The sequence below is a fragment of the Blennius ocellaris genome (assembly GCF_963422515.1).
Source record: "Blennius ocellaris genome assembly, chromosome: 7".
Classification (NCBI taxonomy): Eukaryota; Metazoa; Chordata; class Actinopteri; order Blenniiformes; family Blenniidae; genus Blennius; species Blennius ocellaris.
Window position 1 is genome coordinate 15,150,933 of NC_137656.1, and position 22,831 is coordinate 15,173,763.

The following is a 22,831-nucleotide window of genomic DNA, read 5'->3' on the forward strand; positions in this document are numbered from 1 at the left end:
TAAAGAGCAGTTATACTCCATTAGCACATTAACTAATGAAGCATTTGACCCAATGTACACGAGCATGAAGACAGACAGACAAGCACACAAACTTAAAATAAATGTGAAATGCCACCCATTCTTTAGGTTTCTGGGTGTAACAAAATGAAAATATCTTTTCATGATTGTTCATTTTATTTAAGATTTGTACCTAATTATAAAAAGCATCCAACACAAAATGCGAAAAAAAAAAAAACAGTGGTTTGCAAGTCCAAGTACCCCACAGTCCAAAGACATGCAGTGGTGTCTGTAATTGGATCGTTCAGGTGTATTTTGCTTTTGTCTTTTCAGGAAAAGTACGTTCTTAAAACATACATTTGACATGTTTTGATGGCATGATTCTGTGTTCATCAGAAATTGGACGACCATTGCTCGTCTGAATTCCTGTGTTTGGCTTGTGATGGACTGGCGATTTCTTCAATGGGTACTTCTTGTTCAATACCAAATGAGGGTACATGAGCTCCCCATAACCCTTAGATAGGGAAAGAGAAAGATGCATGGATGGCCATGTATTTTCAAGCTCTCCTAATCAAACTCTATAAGCAGCTTTGCTCTGTGCTAACGCCCACCTCTCTTGTTTTGTTCTTCTTGGGGTTTTGTTTTCCAGTTTTTTTGTCGTTTTTGGTCGGCTGTAGTTCAGGTTGTAGACACACCGAACTCCAATTTCCTCCCAATGGATGGACTGAACGCCTTGCATTGGCGTGCGCGGATGTGATTTATAGTGAGAAATGCTTTAGGGTCTGCTGAAGTAGTGGAAAAGTACTATGTAAGTGAAATCCATTTCCCATTTATGTACGTCATGCATGGAACCCACCAGTAGACGCACAAAAATACCTTTTCTTTATGTAACTGTTCCTCCTATTCAGGTTGAGGCCAGTCTGATGATGAGAAGGCACAAACTGATGTAAAAGAATCAATAATTGCTCTAAAATGGTCCTGAACTTAAAGAGACCTTAAAACTCCACTTTAATGCAGGGACAGTGTGTAATTGGGGTGGTTTACTGGCATTAATTAGAGCTATAGTTGCTTCAAGCTGCTCCATGCGATGCACTGTACTCCCATGAGTACATGCCTTCCCCAGATGAGCAAAGCAGAGTGGTATAATTAAGACAAATCTGAACATGTACCCTATTTGCTTTCTATGTCTTCAGTAATTTAGCTGAATGGTCGGTTTCTTTTCACCACCTCAGTTTGAACTTGTCCCAGTGCCGCTCCCAGAGGTAGATGTTCCAATGAGAGCTTTTTTTCGCTGAGCTTTGGCTTTCAGCGCCACTTCAGTTTAAACCACTTCTGATACTGTATCTATGTCTGATGCAATAAATTAGACGAGCCTCCCACAGCCGGAGTCGGACTTAAATCGTTCTCAGCACCGTGCACCAGAGGAGTTCAGCGGGTGTTGCTGTCCTCGGGAGGTGTGCCACCAGCTGGTGAGGATTACTGCTAAACCACCAGCGCTCTCTAATTGGCCGTGATTGATTGAGCTGCTTCAGGTCGAATGTCTTTGGAGGTTTGAGGTTTTTACTTGGTTAGAAAGAACTTTGACTCAGAAGAACCGGCAGCACAAGCCTTGGCAAGCCTCAGTGAGATCACTTTGTCCAGTCGCGTGTAACGGTGACTAAGAAATGGATTTCAGGGATGATTTGCTATGATGCAAAGACTTCAAGTCCTAATGGATCCTGTTCTCTCGTCGTCTCTTCAGTCATTTCCGCCCCCGTTGTCCTGTCTCTTCACACTGTCTGTCAGAAGCTGAGTCAGGTGGCTGTGCAGGTGGTGACGGCAGGTCGCTGACAACACAGCGAAGCAGACTATATAACACGACTATAACCTCTCACCGTCATTAAAGGTGCCGAAAGCTCCGTGACGTCTCAAATGACAGCCTGTTTTTTTTTTTTTTTCTTTCTGTAAAACATATTGTAACTGTGACCTATTTGTCACGTGCGTTTTCTGACTCATGTCTGTTCGCAGCACAAACTAAAAGCTCTCTGTCTGTGTGTAACGGCTTTTCTTTGGGTCACAGAGCCGCCACTGTAGTTTGGAGCCGCAGTGACAGTTGGTTCGCCACAGGTCTGTGGTCAAGTTTGGAAAAAAAAATAAAAATAAACATGCCCCAGGGGATGGTCACTGTGTAGCCAGATTGATTTCACCCCTGCCCCCCCCCCCCCCTTTTTTTTCTTGACACAGTTCACAGTTCACTCTTTGTCACGTTTTAGTTTTGTCCGCCGGACTCTGCTCCTGCACGAGTGTTTCCGTCTCTGCTTCTTAAATGGCTACTCCGTTTTGTTTGGCAGGCGATCAAGTTTAAGGTGTGTTTTACTTGCTCGGGTGACGCCCTCCTCAATACTTTCCTGTGCAGGGAAGTTGTTGGTTGACCTTTTTTCTTTTTGAATTTTCCGCTTATAAGTTACAAGAAAAGTTGCTGGCAGAGACTGGCGCCACGCCAGGTGTATTCACCATAAACTGTTGCAACCAATCCAAAGAGACTGAGACGTGTGGCCTTCTGTTCACTGATTGGCTCATTTAAAACCCTTTGTGAGCAACTGCTGCTATTTGAAGTTGAAATGTCAGACCAAGGCACGTCAGAGTGAAGTGTTTTTCTCCTCTTATCACCACACCATGCCGTCCCCTCACATGCTTTGAGTTTCCCCAGTTTTTCCTCCGATGAGCTTCTCGTTGCTTCGCTTTGTTCAATTTATTGTTTGCAGGCCAGAACTTCAGTCTGTCATTAAATCCTGAGCAGACGTCACAAAATAAATAAAGATCAGTGAATAACTCCTGGCAGCAGGGTCCTCGCCTGTGCAGTCACGTGACGGCAATTCACTCAGCGGTGAACTTGACAGTGTGGTAACGGACAGTCTGTTTGGTTTGTGTGTGTGTTTGTGTGTGTCGGGGGGATGTGAAAAGGACGGCAGCAAATGGCGATTCCCTCATGAGTTTGTGCTTCGCATTCAGAAACTTGCCAGCCGTCATATCGTCTCACTGTTTGGACTGGACCCAAACCCAGTTCCTGAGTTCTAGGTTTCACGAGCGTCTTTTTTTTTTTTTTTTCTTGTGAGTCAGCAGGAATGTGAGGAATGACCCGTACGAAGCCTGGCCCTTTCCCACCCAATTCTCATCTGCCCATTTTTAGGCATACCCAAGGCAGGCCTCTCTTTAATTCTTCATTTTTTTCCCTTTGTCATCCTATCTCTTCCCCTCTCGGTGAAACACTTTCCCTCTAACCCCCCGTGCTTCTCTTTTATCAAATCCTTTCTTCCTGCTGTTTCTAAAGCATTTTCTCCTCCTCCTAGTCATTCTTTTTGAGTCCGCTGAGCACTTTAAATTTCCGCAAATTACAGTATATAGAAGAGAAGAGGCCTTTGAAATAAAGCTGGCTCGGGCTGCATATTTTGTCAAACCGCAGCGAGACCTCAAAACCACCAGTTTGCTTCATCTCTTGTGATACGACCCCCTCCTCCTCCTCCTCCTCCTCCTCGAGGCTAAGCAGTAGGGCCCATCAGCCCTTTTTTCGGCCCTTTTTTTCAGCCCATCAGTGTGCATGGCTTAGCTTAATAACCAAACCCAGGTGCCTTTCAGTGAACAGCAGTTGGCACACAAACCTTTTGTGTCTGCACTGTGCACATTTCTTAATGGTGCAGCAGGAAACCTTAAAGCGTGCATTCAAGCGCGAGGTTTATAAGAAAAGCCTGTGAGAGGAACTGCTCCTCCCTGCATGTGTCGACAGGCACCCGCTGTTGAACAAAAGACAGATCCATCTCCCAGATGACAGAGCTCCCGTGCTCAGGGCCGCCGCTCACATGAAACCATCCAGCTTGGTTGAGGCAGTGTGTCTGTCTGCAGGTGTGCGTTTATACACCCTCGTACACCTTAATTACTCCTTCTCCGCTCCGAAAAACAAATAAACCTTTCAGGTAATTGTCACTCAGGATGATGAAATGGCTCCATGAGTGCTTTAAGTGGGCCACTTCAATGTCTCGGCCTGTGGGGCCTCTCGCATCCTGGCTGCTGTTCAGTCGGGACGGATCGCAGCGAGACAAGATGACACCTGAGAGATGGGTAGAGCCGACGAGCTGAACTCACTCATGTCTTAAAGCTGAGCGCCAGCTGCTGCTGTGGCTGTTTCTTCCTCAGGTGGTCCTGTCTTTCCACATTAGCCAACCAAGATCACTTGTCATCACCAATCTATAAGCTGTGCCTCGGCCCTGTTGACCCTGTGACTCCCTGCCACACGTTTAAAAGTAAGCCAGGAATGTGTGACAGTCCAGAACTGTGTGGACATCACACCACACTGAACAGTGCTTGGATTTATTAACTTTCAGCTTGAGATGAACAGCTGTGCAAAGGTGGAAGGAGAAAAAAAAAAAAAGAGAACAAAAATCTGCTGAAGAAAAGAACTTCTTTATTTATGGAAGTAGAAAAGTTATCGTATCGTTCTTCTGACCCACCGACATGATCAAACACTTCCTATAAATGTCATCATGGATGGCAAATGTGTAGCGGCTTTGAATGCAACAAATGTATCTGGTTCTCCTGCAGCTCCGTTGCAGCATCTTTTTATCCATTTTCTTAATCAAGAAAATGAAATACAGTTGTAAGAAATTGAATTCCCCCAAAATGTCACACTCTTATTTCCTTATTTTGCACTGCATAGATTTGAAGGTGAAAAAAAAAAAATGTTGACATGTACAATGCCACTGTTGTTAGGAAAATAAAAATGTCTCTCAATGTACGGCGCGGAAAACGTGTACTGTGTTAGTTTATATTTCTGCAGCTGTATTTGTTAGAGCCGAGCAGCTGGAACTCTGCTCCTTTTTGCAAATGAGGGTTAATTACAAGGGCAAGAGATGGCAGCAAACACAAGTGGATGCTACAACTCACCCTTGACAGTGCTTTGACCCTGCACTTGGGCTCGTTCGCCGCCCTGTACTTACATTGAGAACGGGCCTGTGACCCTTCAGCTGCAGGTTCTTATGCAACCGCATGGCCACTTCCTGTCAAATGTGACTGTGTCTGTTTGGTGTGGGATGCCGTACGTACGAGTGACAAGGCATCCTGCTATGATGGAGCGTTCGTCTATCATCATGTTCATCATGTTCGTGTCTCACTGTTGTGCAGCTGGATGGAACTGTGGATCTGGACGAGAGGCGCCTCATCCGCTCTGCCATCAGGGAGCTGAGGAGGAGAGAGATCGAGGACATGGAGGCTGCTCTGGCCAGCAAGAGGTTTCGACCCACGCGCCTCAATCAGCAGGAGGACAAGGAGAACCAGCACAGGTGAGGGGATGCAGACACACACACACACGCACACACACACGCACACACACACACACACACGGGCACACGTGAACTTGTCTTATTGACAAAGTGTCCCTGGCCAGGTGGATTGGGGGTGCTAAGAAAACGTTCAGGACCCCAGATGGTGCATTCCTCCATAGAAAATCTGGAACAGTCAAGTCGAGGAAATTACAGGGGACGTAAAACTGCAACCACTGTAAATTTTCTATATTCATTCTACACACTCATTATATAATAAATAATTCTCGCAGTCAGCGGCCGTCGAGCCAGCTCAGAATACCATAAGAGTCCCAGCAGTTCTTTTCATATCCTTTTATTTATTTTATTTACCTCAGAGTTTTCTCCGTCAGTCAGCCGAGGAATGCAGATAAAGTGATAACTCAGCAGTAATGCTACACTACCTCTGTGACTCCATCAATAAACATGTTTTTGCTGGCAAGCCAAATGAGAAAAGGGACAAACAAGCTTGATGTTATCAGAGATCTTTTTGTGCTGCTGTTGCTGCATGCATCACAGTTGCTACCATTTTAAAACGCTTTGCGTTACATTCCGAGTTCTGATAGGTTCAGTTCTTAAACCACAGCCATGGGGCCACATGAAGCTACTAATTCATCTAATAGGGATGTCTTTTGAAGTGTGAGGAAGTTGAAGTACTTGGAGAAAACTAAAGCTCAGGAAGAACATGCAAATTTTCCATAGAAAGGTCCCCTAATTCTCCACTGCATCCTCTTCCAAATTGCACTATGCAGGTGATAGTTTAGGTTGCAGTTGGCGGCGTGATCCCAGCCTCTGGTGTGGAGGCAAAGGAAGGACTTAACACTCTCTGATAGGAACAGGAAAACTCCCCTCCTGTGCCGTTCATCCTCTCTATCACTGGAGCCTAATCAGAACAGTGCTGCGGCTAATCATTTCCATTTACTGCACCTCTCGGGTTACAAAAACAAAGGAGTTTTCTTCACTGAAGCTGCTAAGGAAAGCGTACCTACTGTGGCTCATGCCTGCCGGTGCGTGCGCGCGCACACACACACACACACACACACACACACACACACACACACACACACACACACACACACACACTTCAAAACCCGTCTGAAAGTTGCATTATCCCGTGCCTCTCTGTGGTGGAATGTGAAATATTCCACTGCGAAGTGCCACACATCCTTTAATTCCAGTGGCTGGAGAAAAGCAAGCGTAATGAGAGAAGTGAAGGAGCCTATGAGTAATAGAACGCTGCATGAAAGCAAGCAGGGGCATGGAGAAATATGAGGCTGAAGAAAAGGAGGATGAGAGCAGCCCTTTTTATAAGGCCGTTTGTGTCATTGCTCTTAAATCTGCCATGCCGCAGTATCACTTCCTCCGCAACGCGTGTATCCTTTTGGAAAGCTGGTATTTATGAATCATCTTCTTCTACCTTTGACAGAGAGAGAGGGTTCAGGCTGGAAGCAGCAGAACTCGGGCTTCGCGGGAGGATCTTTCAATATAGATGGATTCATATCGTGTCTCCTGTCTCTCTTAGGTCTGAATCTAGCGAGAACTTGGACGTGCTTTCAAAGAAACTGCAGTCAATCCGGGACATCGATGAGCTCACAAAAATGGTGAGTATCGAAACACAACAATTGACACTTAAGCTAACAATGGTGTGTTTGCTGTGGGGATGTGTATGCACTATAGTGTTTATGTGTGTTTGCTCACAGCTCCGCGCAGCCGGCGAATATGAGGAGAGGAAGATGATCCGGGCAGCCATCCGAGAAGTCCGAGATGAACAACAGGGTGAGTTGTGTTGTGATTGTCAACGTCATCTACCATTTGACTGACAATAAGGGTTAACTTGAGACTACGGTAGGAAGCACAGTTCAGCAGACATCGGACAAAAGATACTTGTGTCGTTGTCGCAAATCAAGTTAAGATGATGCTTTTTACAAATGTTCATTCGTTCTAAAGTCGTTAGTCTGGTACTGAATTAAAGTTAAAGGTTAAAAGGTCGGGTTATAAAAAATAAGGTGCTTCTTTAGGAATGTGACTCCTGATACTGTATTTTCTCGTTTTTGACGAGAGGACTAAATGGGTTAAGTTCATGAACCTTTAAGGCAAAGATTTCTTGAAACTGAAGTTAATACTGTTAATAAGAACGTCTGATGTCAGTCATGCATCATTCATGTACATGTGGAAACTTTACCTCTGCCCAGATGTGCAAAGTTTTGAAGTCATAATGAATATTCGTAGGATGGTGTATTTCAGATCAATGCACTGACACCATTTAGCCTGATGGGGGCACTATACCTAAAGCTAAACAAAAAAAGTCAAATTACCTGCTCAATATGAAATAAACTCAAAAGGGGGGGGGGGGGGGGGGGATTGTTTGTACGTTCACTGAGCTGATTGTAAATTTGTACCTGTCTGTTGTGACAATGCTGCATCAGATTTACTCTGGGGCTGGATCAGATCAGGGATTCCTGTCATTCCTTGGCGCTGTCTGGCCTGCGTGAATGTCAAACTCTGTGATGCCATCAGACTGAAAGAGAAAATAAAGAGCAACCACCACTTCAGCACACCTCTGATAATCCTCACCTCACATCCCATCCGTCTCTGCTCTTATCTCAACTCGGCCAGAGATGTAACGTGAGATTTGATACTTCATGTTTGCTTTCAGGGATGGTGGAGAAAAGTAAAGCTGCTGGTCGCTGTCTGGAGTCTGACGCTGTTGAGCCCCACAGGAAGATGGGTGGTGGGGTGAGTACATCAGTCAGAAGAGCAATCACTGTAGGCCGTGGGAGGAAGAAAAAAAAATTTAATGCCACGCGATTGTCCTCGATCGAGCTGAACATTACAACATCTTTTACAGCTGATGGCTGAATTATCTCAGAAAAATGAGCCAGAATGAACCAAGCACGGGCCAATTTTGCGGGTGATGAGTTTGTTTGCGTGGCAGCAGCGGTTTCTCTGCACGCCGCAAAGAAGAATGCAGCACAACAACAAGCATTGTGACCTGAGTCACACACTGGGTCACGGCTGCACCATGCTCACACAACACACACACACAAAACACACAAAACACATGCCTCAGCTGCCACGCAGTGAAGAATGCCTTTTGTTTTCTACATCCTCATTCAGGTTAGGCCAAACATCTGCAAACCGCAGCTCTTCAGCCTCAATGTGGTGATGGGTTTGTAAGCTATGTGCAAACGAGCTTTTTACATCAATCAGGGATGCCTTTGTTATGTATGATGACTATCGTTATATCATTACAACTGAAATACAATGTCGAAAGTAGAAAAAAAATACCTAAATCATTTATGAATATAAGGACATATTTATTCCCCACTTTTTCAATTGTATTTGTTTTGTACTTGTATATGAATGACGTTTGCTGAAACAAGTAAGAACAGTGATGAAAGGGTTTTTAGTGGGCAGATCCTATGGTTCCAAATAAACTAAACTATAGCTTTGATGAATAGCTAAGAAACACAAATGCTGAGATGTTTCTCAGCTAGTTGTGTTCATTATTTCATGGGAGGGGGGGCAAGAAACCCTTTTCAATTGGAAATGTTTCAGACCCCTGGTTATAATTCAACACTGTGGATAAATTGACTTCCATGTCATCGATTGAACCCAGTGAATTGTTTTTCTGACCTGGACAGTTTTATAACCTCACTTCACGCCACTACAACCTTTCATAGACCATCTGATTAAAATATTGTTTGAAAATTAAAATACTTTAATGGTATTAGGACTTTGTGTGTTCAGTCTCCTCTCTGATCATATTCCAGCTGACCTGCCCTCTAGTGGCTGAGTGGTAAAGACTAATTACTAGGCGTGGGGCCATATGTTGTCTTACCGACTGTATTTGATTAGTTTTTGATGATTGCTTTGTTTCATTTGGATTAACTTTTTTTTTTTTTTTTCCGAATTAAAAAAGAAAGTTAAGTCTCTCATAACTAAAGCCTTTCACTGATACTTGGAAGCGTCTCTGAAGTCTTTGCTTTCAAAGAAAATACAATCAGTCTCCTTATCAGTTTGGGTGCTTCACTTAAAAGAATGGACGGGTAGAAGTGAAAGACCCCCAGTATGGCGCCATTGTTCCTGGCTGCCTGTTCTCCGCTTGCGTACATTCCTTTGTGTGCGTATTCACCTCGGATAGGAAGCGATGATGCCATGTTGGCGGAACAGGATGCTTCGCAGCCCGGGCCTTTACCTCACTTCTTATCAGACAGCTGGACAGTGCGGCAGCGTTGGTGTGAGTCATAGATAGCGGCGGCGGTGAGGACTAAGGAGGATGCAGACGGACTGTCAGGCGGCTCACCAGATGTGTCCTAGCAGTCTGGTCTGTGTTGGACTGGGGACGTGGCCAAGAACAACATCAGCCAGCAGCAGCGGGGCTCCTTCCACTCACATCACAGCGGCGGATCTCTTTGAGCTGCTTGCAATTGTTCTGCGGACGATGGTGGATTTAGATAAATCTGCACAGAAGCCACATTGACACTCAGCACGCAAGAGTGTGTGCGAGTGTGTGTGTGCAATCTTGTGTGCGTGATTGAAGTGAGCTAAGCTTGAAACGGACACCAGTTAAACAACTTAGGTTGAAATGGATGTGCGTGTTTAATTCAATAAGATTAATGTTCCCGTTTGTGTGTAATTTCTTAACAGAACCCAATCCTCTTAAGAAGTTAATGTTTTTAATGAGGTTTTATGGTTGCCGTGCAAGTTGGTCGGTAAAAGTTTCCCTTTGCTCAGTTGGGAAAACTCTCACTGTCGTGTCTAAACTATAATTACATGTAACAGAAGAAAGGACAATGAGGAGTGACCAATTCAATCGATATTGGAACAATGTTCCATTTTTTTTCTTCATCTCAAGTAATAAACCATAGAAAATAAAAGCACAGTGTGTCAGAGGTTAATGTGTCAACCAGGCAACCCATTAACCTGAAGGGGATAGTTTCCCCCCTGGAGACAGAACGGGAGGGAGGGAGGGGAAGTCAAGGGAGTGGCTTCGTGTGTGTGTGTGTGTGTGTGTGTGTGTGTGTGTGTGTGTGTGTGTGTGTGTGTGTGTGTGTGTGTGTGCGCGCGCGTGCGCGTGCGCGCGCGGCGGTGGTTTAAATGTTTGTGTGTGAGTGTGTGTATGATGTGGCTGAGGGAACTGAGCAGCAGTATAGCGGACGTCCTGAGAAAGAAAGAGAGAGAGAGAGAGAGAGAGAGGGAGGGAGGGAAAGACCCAGCCAGTCAGTCTTGTCAAGAGAAGGTAAATGTCACTTTGATTTTCCTCCAGTTCGTGTCTTGACCTTTTTTGAATTCAAAAGTAATTGAATTGGCTTCTTCTGACTTGTCTGTGCTGGTTCCTGTCTGACTGGAGAAGGGGACACTGTTGCATCTGTATTCACTTCTCAGGTTTGTGTATACAATGCTTTATTGGTACTTTATTGCTGAGTCTTATCACTTGCTATGTGTAATGTCTGTCGAGCAGTTAGTTATTATAAAGTAACTTTTATGTCATTTTATATACATTTTATTTTATTCTGTACTTCTTTCTTTTCTTTTCTTTGTGAAGCAATATGAATTGCCTTGTGTTTGAATGGTGCTATATAAATTAATGTGCCTTGCCATACCTATAAGTGTGTGTGTGTGTGTGTGTGTGTGTGTGTGTGTGTGTGTGTGTGTGTGTGTGTGTGTGTGTGTGTGTGTGTGTGTGTGTGTGTGTGTGTGTGTGTGTGTGTGTGTGTGTATTTATTAAAAAAAAATTTTTAATAATTAATTGAATATCTGTTTCATTCTTGTAAATGAAGTGTATGTACTGTTTTAGTGCTTCAGGGTTGGTGCGTGGCATGTTGAGAAAGCTCAGGTAGCCTTTTGTATTTGGCCAAGGAAGTATCTTGTTTGTTCATTGAACTTCACCATCTTCTGGCAACATGTTGACAATATGCTCAAACTTGTTGAAGTGATAATAAGACTTAGATGAACTGAGAGGGTGAGCTGCAGGAAGAAATGTACAGTGTGACCAGAAAGTGAGTTTAAATTGGCACTTGATGATTTGCAGTAAGAAAAGATGGTGGGGGGGGGGGAAAAAAACTAGAACGAGACTCCAGTCTGTGGGTTTCCTCACTCCAGACTGAGCGTGTGTGATACCAGCATGATTGCTCCTCCATTCCAGCTACTGTATTTCAGTCACTGGAGGTGAGCCGAGTGTGTGGTTCCTCAGGCTGCAGTAATGGAAAGTGAGCCGCCAGGTCTCTTCTTTTCTCTTCCACGTAGAAGACCCTTGAACGATCTGGTGTTGTGAGGGATTTAACTCTCATGGAAAACTGGAGCGAGTGAAGCCGAGTGTGGCGGTCCGTAGTCGAATGTCAGTTGCCTGGATGCGTTGGCGATGGAGGTGTGTGCCTCATTGTTGTTGTTTTAGTGTGGAGTTGTGGGCTCAGGGGAATCCATGTGGCCAATGCATTGCTGTGGCCGCAAGAGATGACAGTTGTTTTTGTGTTTTTGAGTTAGCGATTTTGAAATTGCAGTCTGACGCGAGCGGGCCCCTAAGTCTGGATAGGACGAGTGGTTTTGGGGGGGGTGTGTGTGCTGGGCGGTGATGGTGTCAGTGTTGGTTCCACTCCGTCAGGTCCCGACTCTCAGGGCCAGAGGGAAGCCGCTAATGACAGATTGGCAGCTGCCAGCAGGTCCGACGCTTTGGTCTCCATCCCCCTTTTTTTTCTCTTGACTGTGAGAAATATGTTCCCTGTGGTTGAGTGGGAGCTTTGAACTGATGGCCGTCTATCTGACTCCTGGCAGAAGCAGAGCAGGGGGAGGAAGTGGCGGAGGGGGAGAGGGCGAGGAAAGGCTCGTTCTCTTTAATTGTGTTTATGACTCAGAGAAGCAATTATGTCCCCCTGTGACTCTTTGATTGAGTGACTCCCTTTGTGTCTGTACTCACACATTACGCTGTTGCGCCTTCAGTCTTTTGTGTCGTTGTCGGAGATTGTGTTTGTTTGTGCCCTCCGGAGTCATCAGACTATTTAATCACTTACTAAATAAACATGCTACAGAGTGTCTGCTTTCCATTGTGGTGTGGCAGACTTTATCAGAATCAGTTGCTGATGTTGCGAAATGCTGAAAAGACATTTTATGCATCAAATCCTCTGGTGCTTTTTTTTAAAAATAAGATTCATATGGAAAAGGTTGAGGCTGGAAACCTGATACTGGAGCACCTGTTATGTAGATTTACATTGTTTTGATTTCACATTTAGTTTGTTAACCTCCCTTTAAAGATGTATTTCCTACAGAAATATCCCTTTTGGGCATTTGGGCAACCAATCTCTTTTTTTTTTTTTTTTTTTTTTAAGTAACTGATATGACATAGTTAGTCGTGCCTGCCAACCCAAGTCGTGCCATTTCAGGCTCACCTTTCCTGTTTACACGGCAGTCTCCCGCAGCAATGTCTGATTATGTTTTCTCTTCTGATTGAGCCGCTTTGCCCTGTAATCTGCTCAAGGTGGGGAAGGTCACAGTCGATAGAGAAGACAAGCCTGGGAAGTCCTCCTCACCTCGGCCTCCCACCTGTGTTTTACTTTGAGCTGGTTTTGTGGTCGGTCACCATGTTGACTCGGAGCCTCGCTCTGTTTGTCGTGGTCACACACTTGCGTTGATCTAAATCCTTTTAAAGCACACAAGTGTCATTAATAAGATTTTCACACTGCGGCTGACAACTGCATTGGTCTCTTGTCTGGGATTACATTGTTTACGCACGGCAAACTGGTTGTGGCACACAATTGTGTGGTTGTGTGAATGTATGCTTTTTTTGCCGCCCCTTGCTTCAGAGGTGGTGAACGTGTTTTCAGAAGCATTTTGAAGTAATGGTAGGCTGTAAATCTGGTCTAAGCATTATATTTTCAGCATGTAAGGTCAAATCTTGAATGTTTTCTCAGGTTCCACCCAAAAGTTTGTTGGACTATTCTTAAGCCCAGACGTCTCTTGCAAAACACCTTGAAGAAGATTATGGTCTGTGATGCAGTTCTTCTCTTCAGACTGACGCACAACAATTGAAGCTCTGCGGAAGAGCTCCCCCCCCCCCCCCCCTTTAATTGTGCACATCGTCCGAGTGTTGAGGATCAAAAGTATGCTTTGGAGTGATTTAGGAAGAGAGTGTGCACATGCTCCGAGGGCTGTTATTTGTGCAGCTGATTCTCCCGTGGAGTGGCTCAAGGTCAAGCAGCAGAGGCCCTACAATAGTGTCGGCATCAACATCTCTTCCCCTCCCTCCTCCCCACCACACACCTCTCCCGTTTCCTCCCCATATGCCAAAATACTGCTACCTCTCCCCTGAGATATTCCTCCTCCTATGTCTTTTCTCTGTAATTGTAGATTAGGGCCCAGAATGCTACAGAATATATGCGTCTTTAGTGTTGGTTAGTCTGGAGATACGCTGAAGCTCCACTCAAAGTTCCGCACAGCTTTTTCTTTTGACATGCAAAATGGAAAATAAAATAGATCATTACTTTTTCAGCTGGCCAAGCGTTTTTGGCACACCTGATTTGATAATTTGTCCTCCAACAAAAGACTTTTGTGTCCACAAGCTCAACTCGGATTAATGAAGATATTCTTGTTATACTGTGTTTAACTATCTGTGGCTGCTTGCCCTCCACACTTTATCCTTTGAGAAATGAAAAGCTTTGTGCATTTGTCGGTGGATTAAATACATTATTTCTTTTCCCCCTATCTTTTTTTTTTTTTCCTCTCAGGAGAAAGAGCAGGAGAGCCACAGTCAGCCGGAGCGTATCAGATCTAAGGTCCACGACCTACACAGCCAGCAGACACAACAAAGCAGAGACCTGCAGAGATTAGGTAAGAAAGTCTCCCTTTTGAAAACAAAACTGTTGCTCAAAGAGCCGTATTTCATCTTGCATGCTCATAATTGCACCCACTCCCTCAGGCTTATGTCCCATTTAAACCTGTCATACCCCTGGGATTACCCAAGTACGGAAGCGTGTGTACATGGTAAACAGCCACGCGAAGGTCAAATTTATATAGGAACTAATTGCGCGAAACTAACATTGCTCGCCTCTGTTGCATGTTGTCGTGCCTGCACACATCTCTCACGATGCCTTCTTCTCTTCACTGCCTGTGAAAATAGTCCTGCAAAGGAGCCATTCTCCTCAGGTGGCGGTGAGGAGGTCATGTTAGTTCATGTTCTTTGAGCTCTTTCATCTAACTTTATTAACTGTTTGGAGTCACTGAGCTATAGGCTTAATGACGTGGACCTCTTAAGTGTGAAGAAATTTCATTAACGTCCGCGTTAGTGCAGCCATTAATAAAATCATATGAATGTGCGCATTCAGGAGGGAATACACGTGCCTTGTTCACTCGGCTCCTTAAAACTTTACAAGGACTATTATGGATGTTGACAATGAGGAGCTTGTGAAACAACAAGTGCTTTGTCGATGAGTAATAAATGCTTCAAACGCAGTTTTATCTTGCTTAAATACTTCACACACAATGCAATAAGTCTCCTTTATGTAGGACATTCAATAATTAATTGAAAAGTGGTGTGAATTTTTAATTTGTCCATTTTTAAGTTGTCCTGAGGCCTGGCAGTCAGAATTAGGTCATTCTGTGTGGCCTGGTCAGCCACGGGCTTTGCTCCCAGTGTCCTTCACATGGACCGAGGGTTGGTGGTGGGGTTATGGGAAGCAGCAGAGGGAAACCTAACAACCACACCTCTGCTAAATAAAGTTGATACGAGGACAGAACTGAGACTCTTTTTTTTTTTTTGACGTGGCTGAAAAACTCCCCACTGTCCTGAATTTCACTGCCTTACAATTTAAAACTGGGTGAAACTGGGATCACCTCCCAAAATAAAGACCACCAAAGAAAAGGATAACAGGTTTTTCATAATGCATCCCAGTCAACTGTGAGGTCTGTGGTTGGGGCAGGACAGTGAAGCCCGGACGAGGTTCCTGTCTAAGGTTGTGGTCTTAACAGTGAAAGAATGAAAGTGGTAGAAAATAAGAGATTCACATGGGCGATCGGCTTCTTTTTGCTCTTTCAATACAGCACACAAATAATAAGCTTCCACGCTCAGTGAAAAGTATAAAGTCATAGTGAATAATGATAACAGCACAACATTTAGAGTGTCGGTGAGCACACTGTTGAATGTCAAATTGATGTCGATTACAAGTCTTTGATAAATCTGTGATACCAGTTTACCGTCATTTCATTCATTAAGTCCTCCAGATGCACCGATCTCCCAAAATTGCGAATGTGATGTGTACCAGATGAAAAGGAAATGCTTTTTGTTCATGCTATCGTGTGAACAACCTCTGATCTCCAAAACTACACCATGTGGGAAGGTAAAACGCTTTCTAAAGAAAGACTTGCCAATATCGTTACGGTCATAACAAGTTTATAGCTCCAGTTCTGCTGTTATCCAAGCTTCTCGAAAGTCTGATCGGGTAGTGTGTTTAGTTGAGCCATGACTTAAAGACCAGACCAACATGCTTCGACAACAACAAGATGGGTTGCCATGAAACTTTGCGCAAATAATTGTCCCCAGAGGATGAACACTGCGGACTTTGGTAATCCTCTGCTTTTACCCCCACTGGCACCACGATTAACTTTAAACTTGTGGGTTTTAATGAAATGTCACAGCAATTATACTATTGCATCAGCACCCAGAACTGCTCAAATACTTTAATTTATGACCAAAAAAAGCCCTGCAAAGTGTTCACACAGCCGCAGCTGAACAATAGTCTAAATATGGTAAACCTTATGCTTGCTCACATTCCCAGAAATGCCAGCCTCTTTCAACGTCCCTCAATCTTTTACGGGGCTCCACCTCCATCACTCAAAATCAAAACACTGCATTTAGAGAATTTATTTTCAGAAAACAAAACATAAATGGCATGATGGCAAAAGGCTGCATGTAGCCTGGCTTCACACACACGCATCCATGTTTCAAACATGCAGTGCTGCTTTTTCATTGGATCACCATGAGTGTTAAAAAGGTAGAATAATAATGTTTGTGTAAAAACCAAGCATTGTCATCACCTCCATAAAAAAGACATTGCAAATGATGAAATGTTTATTGATCCCAATTTGAGAAATTCCTGCAGTACAACAAAAAAATACAAAGTACTTTATGATTATGAAATATAGTGCATCTGATCGACGTTGGAATGCAGTTGAAAAAGGATATTTTCCCACAATTATTATGAAAACTGACATTTTTTATATTTTCTCCATTTATTGCAGTATTTCATTTGTTATTTACAAATTGTAGTGACTAGATTAAAGAAAAAAAACACTGTCAAAGTTTCCGAACTGTATTATATTAGTAACAACTTCAATTAGTGCTTCTCCGGTGTACTTCAATAAATGGCTAAGACAGCCATCAGCCTCATGAGGCCTCCACATTTTCTATAGAAAACTGTGCTCAAACTGTTTTGCCAAAGCCAAGGCGTGATGACCTCGTGATAAACCCTTTTTCACAGCAGCTGAGAGAAAGTTTAAAAAAGAAAAGAAAAGAAAAGGCATTAATCTGTTTACAGTAAGGGCTCTCCTCGGGTCACTGCTTCACTGTAAGTTGCAGCATAAAGGAGACTCTTGGTTGTTCTTTGTTTTCTGCTCTATAAATGACCGGCAGCAGGCAGCTTTCGCAGCTATTTTCAAGCAAAAAGCAAGCCTCTCATTATGCTGCAGCAGTGGGGATTTTCCCAGAAAATCGCCACACAATAGGTACGACGGCTTCCAATGGCAAACGACACGAACAATAACGCGAGGGTTTGAATAAAGCAATGGGTTTTGGCTGCCACTTCAGTTACAGTTGGCCAGTAATTGAGTTTGGGCTTGAGTGCATCATTAAACATGGACACTGGCGTCCGATGGAGCATTGAATGTCACATGTGAGCAATTTATTGTTCTAATCGTTCGCGCTAATCGCATTTTCTACTCAGACCATCTTACATAATCGTGAGGTCTGCTGGATCCACAACTTGCAGCAAGCAGCTATTTTTTATCGTCTGTCACCTTTTATGTTGTTATAATATCAATTATGGACTACTGGCGGGTCATTTTTCAGGCTTCTTTTTTGTGAGGTGTTATGCAATTAATGTCGAAATCCGGATCAGATGCTTGAAATGAGGCTGCGAATACTCACCCTTGATGTGTGTGAGGAAGTCCCGGCCTCCTCCGGTCACTGGAGCTTCCCTTTGAGTTGGTTTGTAAATGAGAAACTTGCATATTCTGTGAACCCGAGTTGGCTGCAAAGTTGGCGCAAATTAAGGCCAGTCACAAGCGCGTTCATGTCCTGCTGTGCGCTTGTGATGTGGGAAGTGAATACACTCTTTGGTTTGAACTGTTTTTGTTATCCGCGGTGCATACACAACCTCAGATGGCCTATCATATAGCAGCACCATGGGGTGTTGAAGGTAGAAAGTATCACGAGGAGGATGTGGGCACCGCTGTGTTGTTTGGAGTGTGGTTTCCTGAGGGGAGCGGGAGTAATGAAGGAGTGCCAATAAAGAGGAGGGAAGGGAGAGTATTTCTCTGTGTTTCACCCCCACTTTCTCCCTGACTCCTTGCAGTTTCTTTACCTCCTACAGATGTGCCACATGCTTCTCTTTCTTTGCTCGTCGGCCATCTTCCTGGCCTGCACACATCGACCAAACACAATCTCACAAATCTGGCTTAGGAACTGAGCCCAGTCGAGAGGAAATGTCCACATCCTCTCATGTCTCCACTTGCCTTCTCTGTGATCCTCCAGGGATACTTTCTCAGTTCCCAGCTTCTCTTGAGGCCTCGGTGCTGCGGAAGTATTTCATTTGCATCATAAGTCTCAGCCTTCATCACCCCCCCCCTCACATACAGTAACACCCTCTTCACTTTAATGTGGCGTGAGAGTAAGCTCATTCACCTTAACATTTTCATATATGTTTTATTTAACAGGGTCCAACTCAGGCATGGTGTTGGTTCTGGGTCACCTGGTGAAAGACGATGGCTCCAGACCTCTGCTGATCCAGAATCAGCGAGAAACTGTGACCCCAGAGCCCGACCTGCTTCTGTCTCACCGCCAGAGGTCCGACTCCACAGCTTCAGACCGCAGCGCGTCGTCTGTACACTCCCAGTGCAATCTGGATTCGGTTCTCCCCGAGAAGAGCCTGGGCTCAGCCTACAGAGCCCGGCTGGACTCCGGTGCCTCAGACAAGAGCCAGAGTTCCTCTCAGCGCGGTCGTCTGGACTCCGGAGCCTCAGAGCGGAGCAACAGCTCTCAGTCTAATGCCAGACAGAGATTGGGCTCCGATGTCTCTGATTCTGGGGTCAGACCTCGTCTGGGGTCTGGGGCTTCAGACGGCATCGGTGTGGCCAGCAGGAAGCGGGCGGACTCGGGGACCTCTGACCAGAGCGTCGGCACGTCCTCTGTGGAGCCCGGTCCAGCAGAAGAGGTGGAGGCTGCCATGAGCGGTTCTACGTGCAGCACAGATTCAGAAACCGAGAACAGGAGCCAAGACCCAGCCGCTGCCCACGCTCAGTCCGACCTGAACCACGCTGCTGACCAGGAGCAGCCCGATGGGGCCGTTTTATCCCGGAGAGATCCTACAGATGGGCTCAATTCCAGCACCAAGGTAATAATTGACTTCTAGAAACAACAGTTAAACTCCACTGGCTGCATGAAATGAACATAAAAGGTCATGATAAGCAGCTGGAGGATTAACCTAACACATGCGTCCCCAAAAAGTTCAAACCAAATTGCGCCACACTAAGCCGCCCAGTCTTCATGGCTGCTGATATCCATATAGGCAATAAAAAGCATAAATCCTCTTGAGCTACTTACGCCAATACATATTCGTCTTTGACATGTTAATCATTTTATTTTCCATTTAACAGTAACATTAAATATTTTACAGGTGTTCTCTCTTGAGAAGGAAGTCTTGGACCTGAACGTAGATAATATTATATGTCGAGAGTTTTTGTAGTGCACTGCAGCGGTTTCTCAGAAAGATACCTCACCATGCTTTATCTCAGGGAGGTATGAGCCAGCATTTATCGTCGGTGCACCACTAGAGAGTGGTGCTGAGCCGCACAGCGACGGGGAAACTCTTTTGTCTTTCCAATTCGTCACCCGTGGCAAGAAACTACGGCACTCCATTCTTCAGTGACACCCGGGTCACATCGGCATCCATAAACGGAGCGGGCCGAGCACCTGCCACATGCTGTTTGTCTTCTGTTCCCTGGTTACCCAAACAAATGGTGCACCTGACCATCTCTGCTTCAGCTCAGTGTGTCAGCCTCACCTGGCGTCCGAGAGAGAACCTCAGGACAGATCTCCTGCATCTCTTCATCCCGCAGCTCTGACTACACACAAACACACTGAGCTCAATTTCTCCTCCCCGGCTGTTAACGGCTAAACAGCGTTTCCCATCTTTGGGGCTCCGGTCGCCATGACGCCAACGTGTCGCTGAGCTTAATGTGTTTACCTAAGGCTGTCCCTGGACTTCTTTTATTGTTCTCTGTGATATGCAGTGATGCTCAGTCTCCTGAGAGTAAAGTAAACACTCTGGGGTTCATCGCGGCCCTGCTGCCAAAAAAAGAACAGAGGCCCACAGCCTCACTGCAAATACAAATGTTACATAATGAAAACACAAACCGGTCAGTGCTGTGTTAAGGACTGTGTGTTTGTGTGTAGTTGCCACCACAGCTTGAGGCCCCTCATGAATGTGCATCGCTGCCCTGTCAAACACGAGCCGCTCTGTGATTGTCAATCCAGGCAGAGTGAACGATTATCCTTAATTTCCTGCACTGACTGTCACGTTCCTCTCTCTCTCTTCTCTTTGATAGATGACGATAAATGAATTGTCTCTCATTCATGGAAAAGCAAAAGAATCTGGTAAGTTTTTTTTGTTTGTTTTTTAATTCAACCAGGGAAATATTCTGAACACTGACAATATTTGTGCTATTCCTCTTTTGTAAACTGTAAATGGAGAAGGTTGCACTGAGTGGGTTTTCATTTTTAAGTTTATTACACAACAACAGATGGTTCATAGCCTGCAGGATCTATTATGTGGAAGCTGTCAAAGCTATTACAGTGACCATATAGGGCCACTCACAAGAGAGAGGGCCGGGAAAAGAGCTTTTTGTAATATATCTCATTTTCTATGAGACAGCCCCCTGTCCGCTGCACTATAAATTGTGGTTTCCCTCCTAAGCGGCATATTTTTTCTTTGTTAGCATGACCTCAGTGAATGTCTTCTTTCATCACTCACATTTCTTCCACTGTGTCCACCCCTGACTCTGAGCTCTGTACACATCACCTGACAGTATTAAGGATCACGGAACGTAAAAATAGAGGACTCGTGGATGAAACGTGCATTTAGTGCAATAAATGGAAAGCAGAACGTGCCAAAATTGGTGAGGTTATGTCAGAAAAAATGAAGGGGTGGAGAATCCTAGAAAGGCTTTTATGAAAGGCTGCTGAAGGAGCCTACCCGTTATAATGTTGTATTAAAGCTCATGCAAATAATAGTATTGGCAAGTGCTTCGGAGATTAGTACCTTTTATACAATACAATGTACTTTATAACAATAAATGTTTTTCTATTGCTTTAACTAACTGTCTTTAATTTGCATTTTTCCTTAAAGCACCTCAGAGGAAAGATGTCGTGTTGGAGCAGTTCAGCCGAACAAACTCTGTTCGTGATCGAATGCGCAGGTTTGCAGAACCTAGCCAAAGTCCAAACATCACCACTCTGAAGAAAACTCCCCTGAGAAACGGGACCTCGCCCGGCAGCAGAGGCCTCGCCAATCTATCCAGGTCCACTGAGTTGTTTACAGATGCAGCAGCATCCCTCGGCACATCTGGAGACGGGCCAGCGAGGCCACGTGTGGACTCCACATCCAACACCTCCGCTGCATCCCAGAGTCAGTCGAGAGGCGTGGCCAACAAACCTCTGCCCCCACCCAGCCAATCGCAGAGCTCCATGGGTGGGATGAAGCATCCAGCTGAAAAAGATGTGCACGCCTCCAGTAAGTCAAAGGAAGACGGGACCCCAGGGAGAGCAGCTGAAAAAAAGGTCACCGAGGGAGAGGCAGACCCGGACATGAAGACTTTCCTCACAATCGAGATCAAGGATGGGCGCCCTGGCACCTCCTCCACGTCAGCTCCAAGAGGCAACATCGTACCCATCACCACCACCATGGGTCCGCGCATCACCGCCAGTGCTCTGGGGCAAAGACCAGGTAGGGACGTCGATGGCTCCACAGCAGTCGCCACTCTATTGAAGTCCTTAAAGAGCCAGTTTGTGCAATATGTTGTCGCCTTTTTGCTTAGAAATTAAGCAACAACCCACAAAGTTTTCACTTTTCAATCCCCCAAAACTTGCTGATTGTGCTTCTGTTGTTATTGATCTAAATTTAGCAGTCGTATATCTTGTCTTGCTGGGGTCACAGAGGAATCCTGTTCTCGGTGGGACTGTGACCACCATCAGTCACATGTGTGATAATAACAAGAGTGTTATTGAGCCTAAAGAAACAAAGCAGATGAGCAAGTGTGTATTGACGTCTGTGCTGAATATTAAATGTCATGGTTGCACTGAAGGCTACTTGTTAGAGGGTGGGCACGCTGCTGCGTGTGAGGTCACCGGTCAACAGATGGGCGTTCTGAGACAATAGAAGCATAAAGTGACCATCCCAGGCTGCAGTGAATGGTGATACTGTTAATTGTGTGAAAGAATGAGCCTGCCAGTCTGCGTAGTCAACTGCATTGTTTGTTGTATTTTGGACTCATTTTCTGCCCTCTCTATAGAAAGGAACTCGCTCACCAATAATTCATCTGAGTTAACAAAATGTCTGTGGGAATACAGAATTGGTCAATTTTCCTGGAGAGGTGACATCCTCAGTTCCTTGTATGTTATAAACCTTTGTATTTCATTCTTTACTTCCGTGTGTTGCTGGGTAACAAGAAAATGTTTATGTCAACCTGAGGAAAGTCGGTACATTTCAAAATGCTGATGTGAAGTCGGTCTTACAACGCAGAACAGAAGGTCAGTGTGAAGAGTCAGGAAACCATAACCCTTATGAACGCTCACTGAACGCCCGGGGTATGAATTAAAGAAGAGCCGCATCACCACCACCTGCACATACTGAGAAAACAACTTTAAACTGAAAGAAATAAACACAAGGAGTGAAATTGTTCGGCAATAATTTTAAGTTTTCAGTGTTGTATAAATGAAATATACTTTATCCGTGACAATCTGAGAACATTTTATTATTTAAATGAAAACAACAGCTTGAACTTTTACTAAAATATTCGCTGGTTAATTTTACAAAATTTAATCCAACTAGTAAAACATCCATATATTTTATATATATTGTAGATAGGATTGAATACTGTATTTCATGCATGTATTTCACGCAAACTCTCTTTTTTTTTTAACTGCTGGCCATAATTTTAAAAGTATTTAAAACATTTTGGGTGCTATCACCTGAATGTGGAAACAAAATGACTAACTTTTTTTTATGGCTCTGTATAGTACA

At 44.6% G+C, this 22,831-nt stretch overlaps 1 protein-coding gene across 5 annotated transcripts in view; it reads left to right on the forward strand.

Annotated features, from left to right (window-relative positions):
* Window positions 1-22,831, forward strand: part of smtnb (smoothelin b) — a 50,117-nt gene that overhangs the window by 9,719 nt on the left and 17,567 nt on the right. For 4 of the 5 annotated variants that reach the window (XM_080499337.1, XM_080499339.1, XM_080499338.1 and 1 more), the window contains exons 2-9: window positions 5,152-5,309; window positions 6,850-6,928; window positions 7,028-7,103; window positions 7,984-8,063; window positions 14,048-14,150; window positions 18,249-18,925; window positions 20,139-20,187; window positions 20,939-21,535. In XM_080499337.1, coding sequence (XP_080355463.1) covers window positions 5,152-5,309; window positions 6,850-6,928; window positions 7,028-7,103; window positions 7,984-8,063; window positions 14,048-14,150; window positions 18,249-18,925; window positions 20,139-20,187; window positions 20,939-21,535 — 1,819 coding nt within the window. Of the gene's footprint in view, window positions 1-5,151; window positions 5,310-6,849; window positions 6,929-7,027; window positions 7,104-7,983; window positions 8,064-10,549; window positions 10,716-14,047; window positions 14,151-18,248; window positions 18,926-20,138; window positions 20,188-20,938; window positions 21,536-22,831 lie in introns of those variants that run through there. The other variant, XM_080499341.1, reaches the window with a different exon arrangement.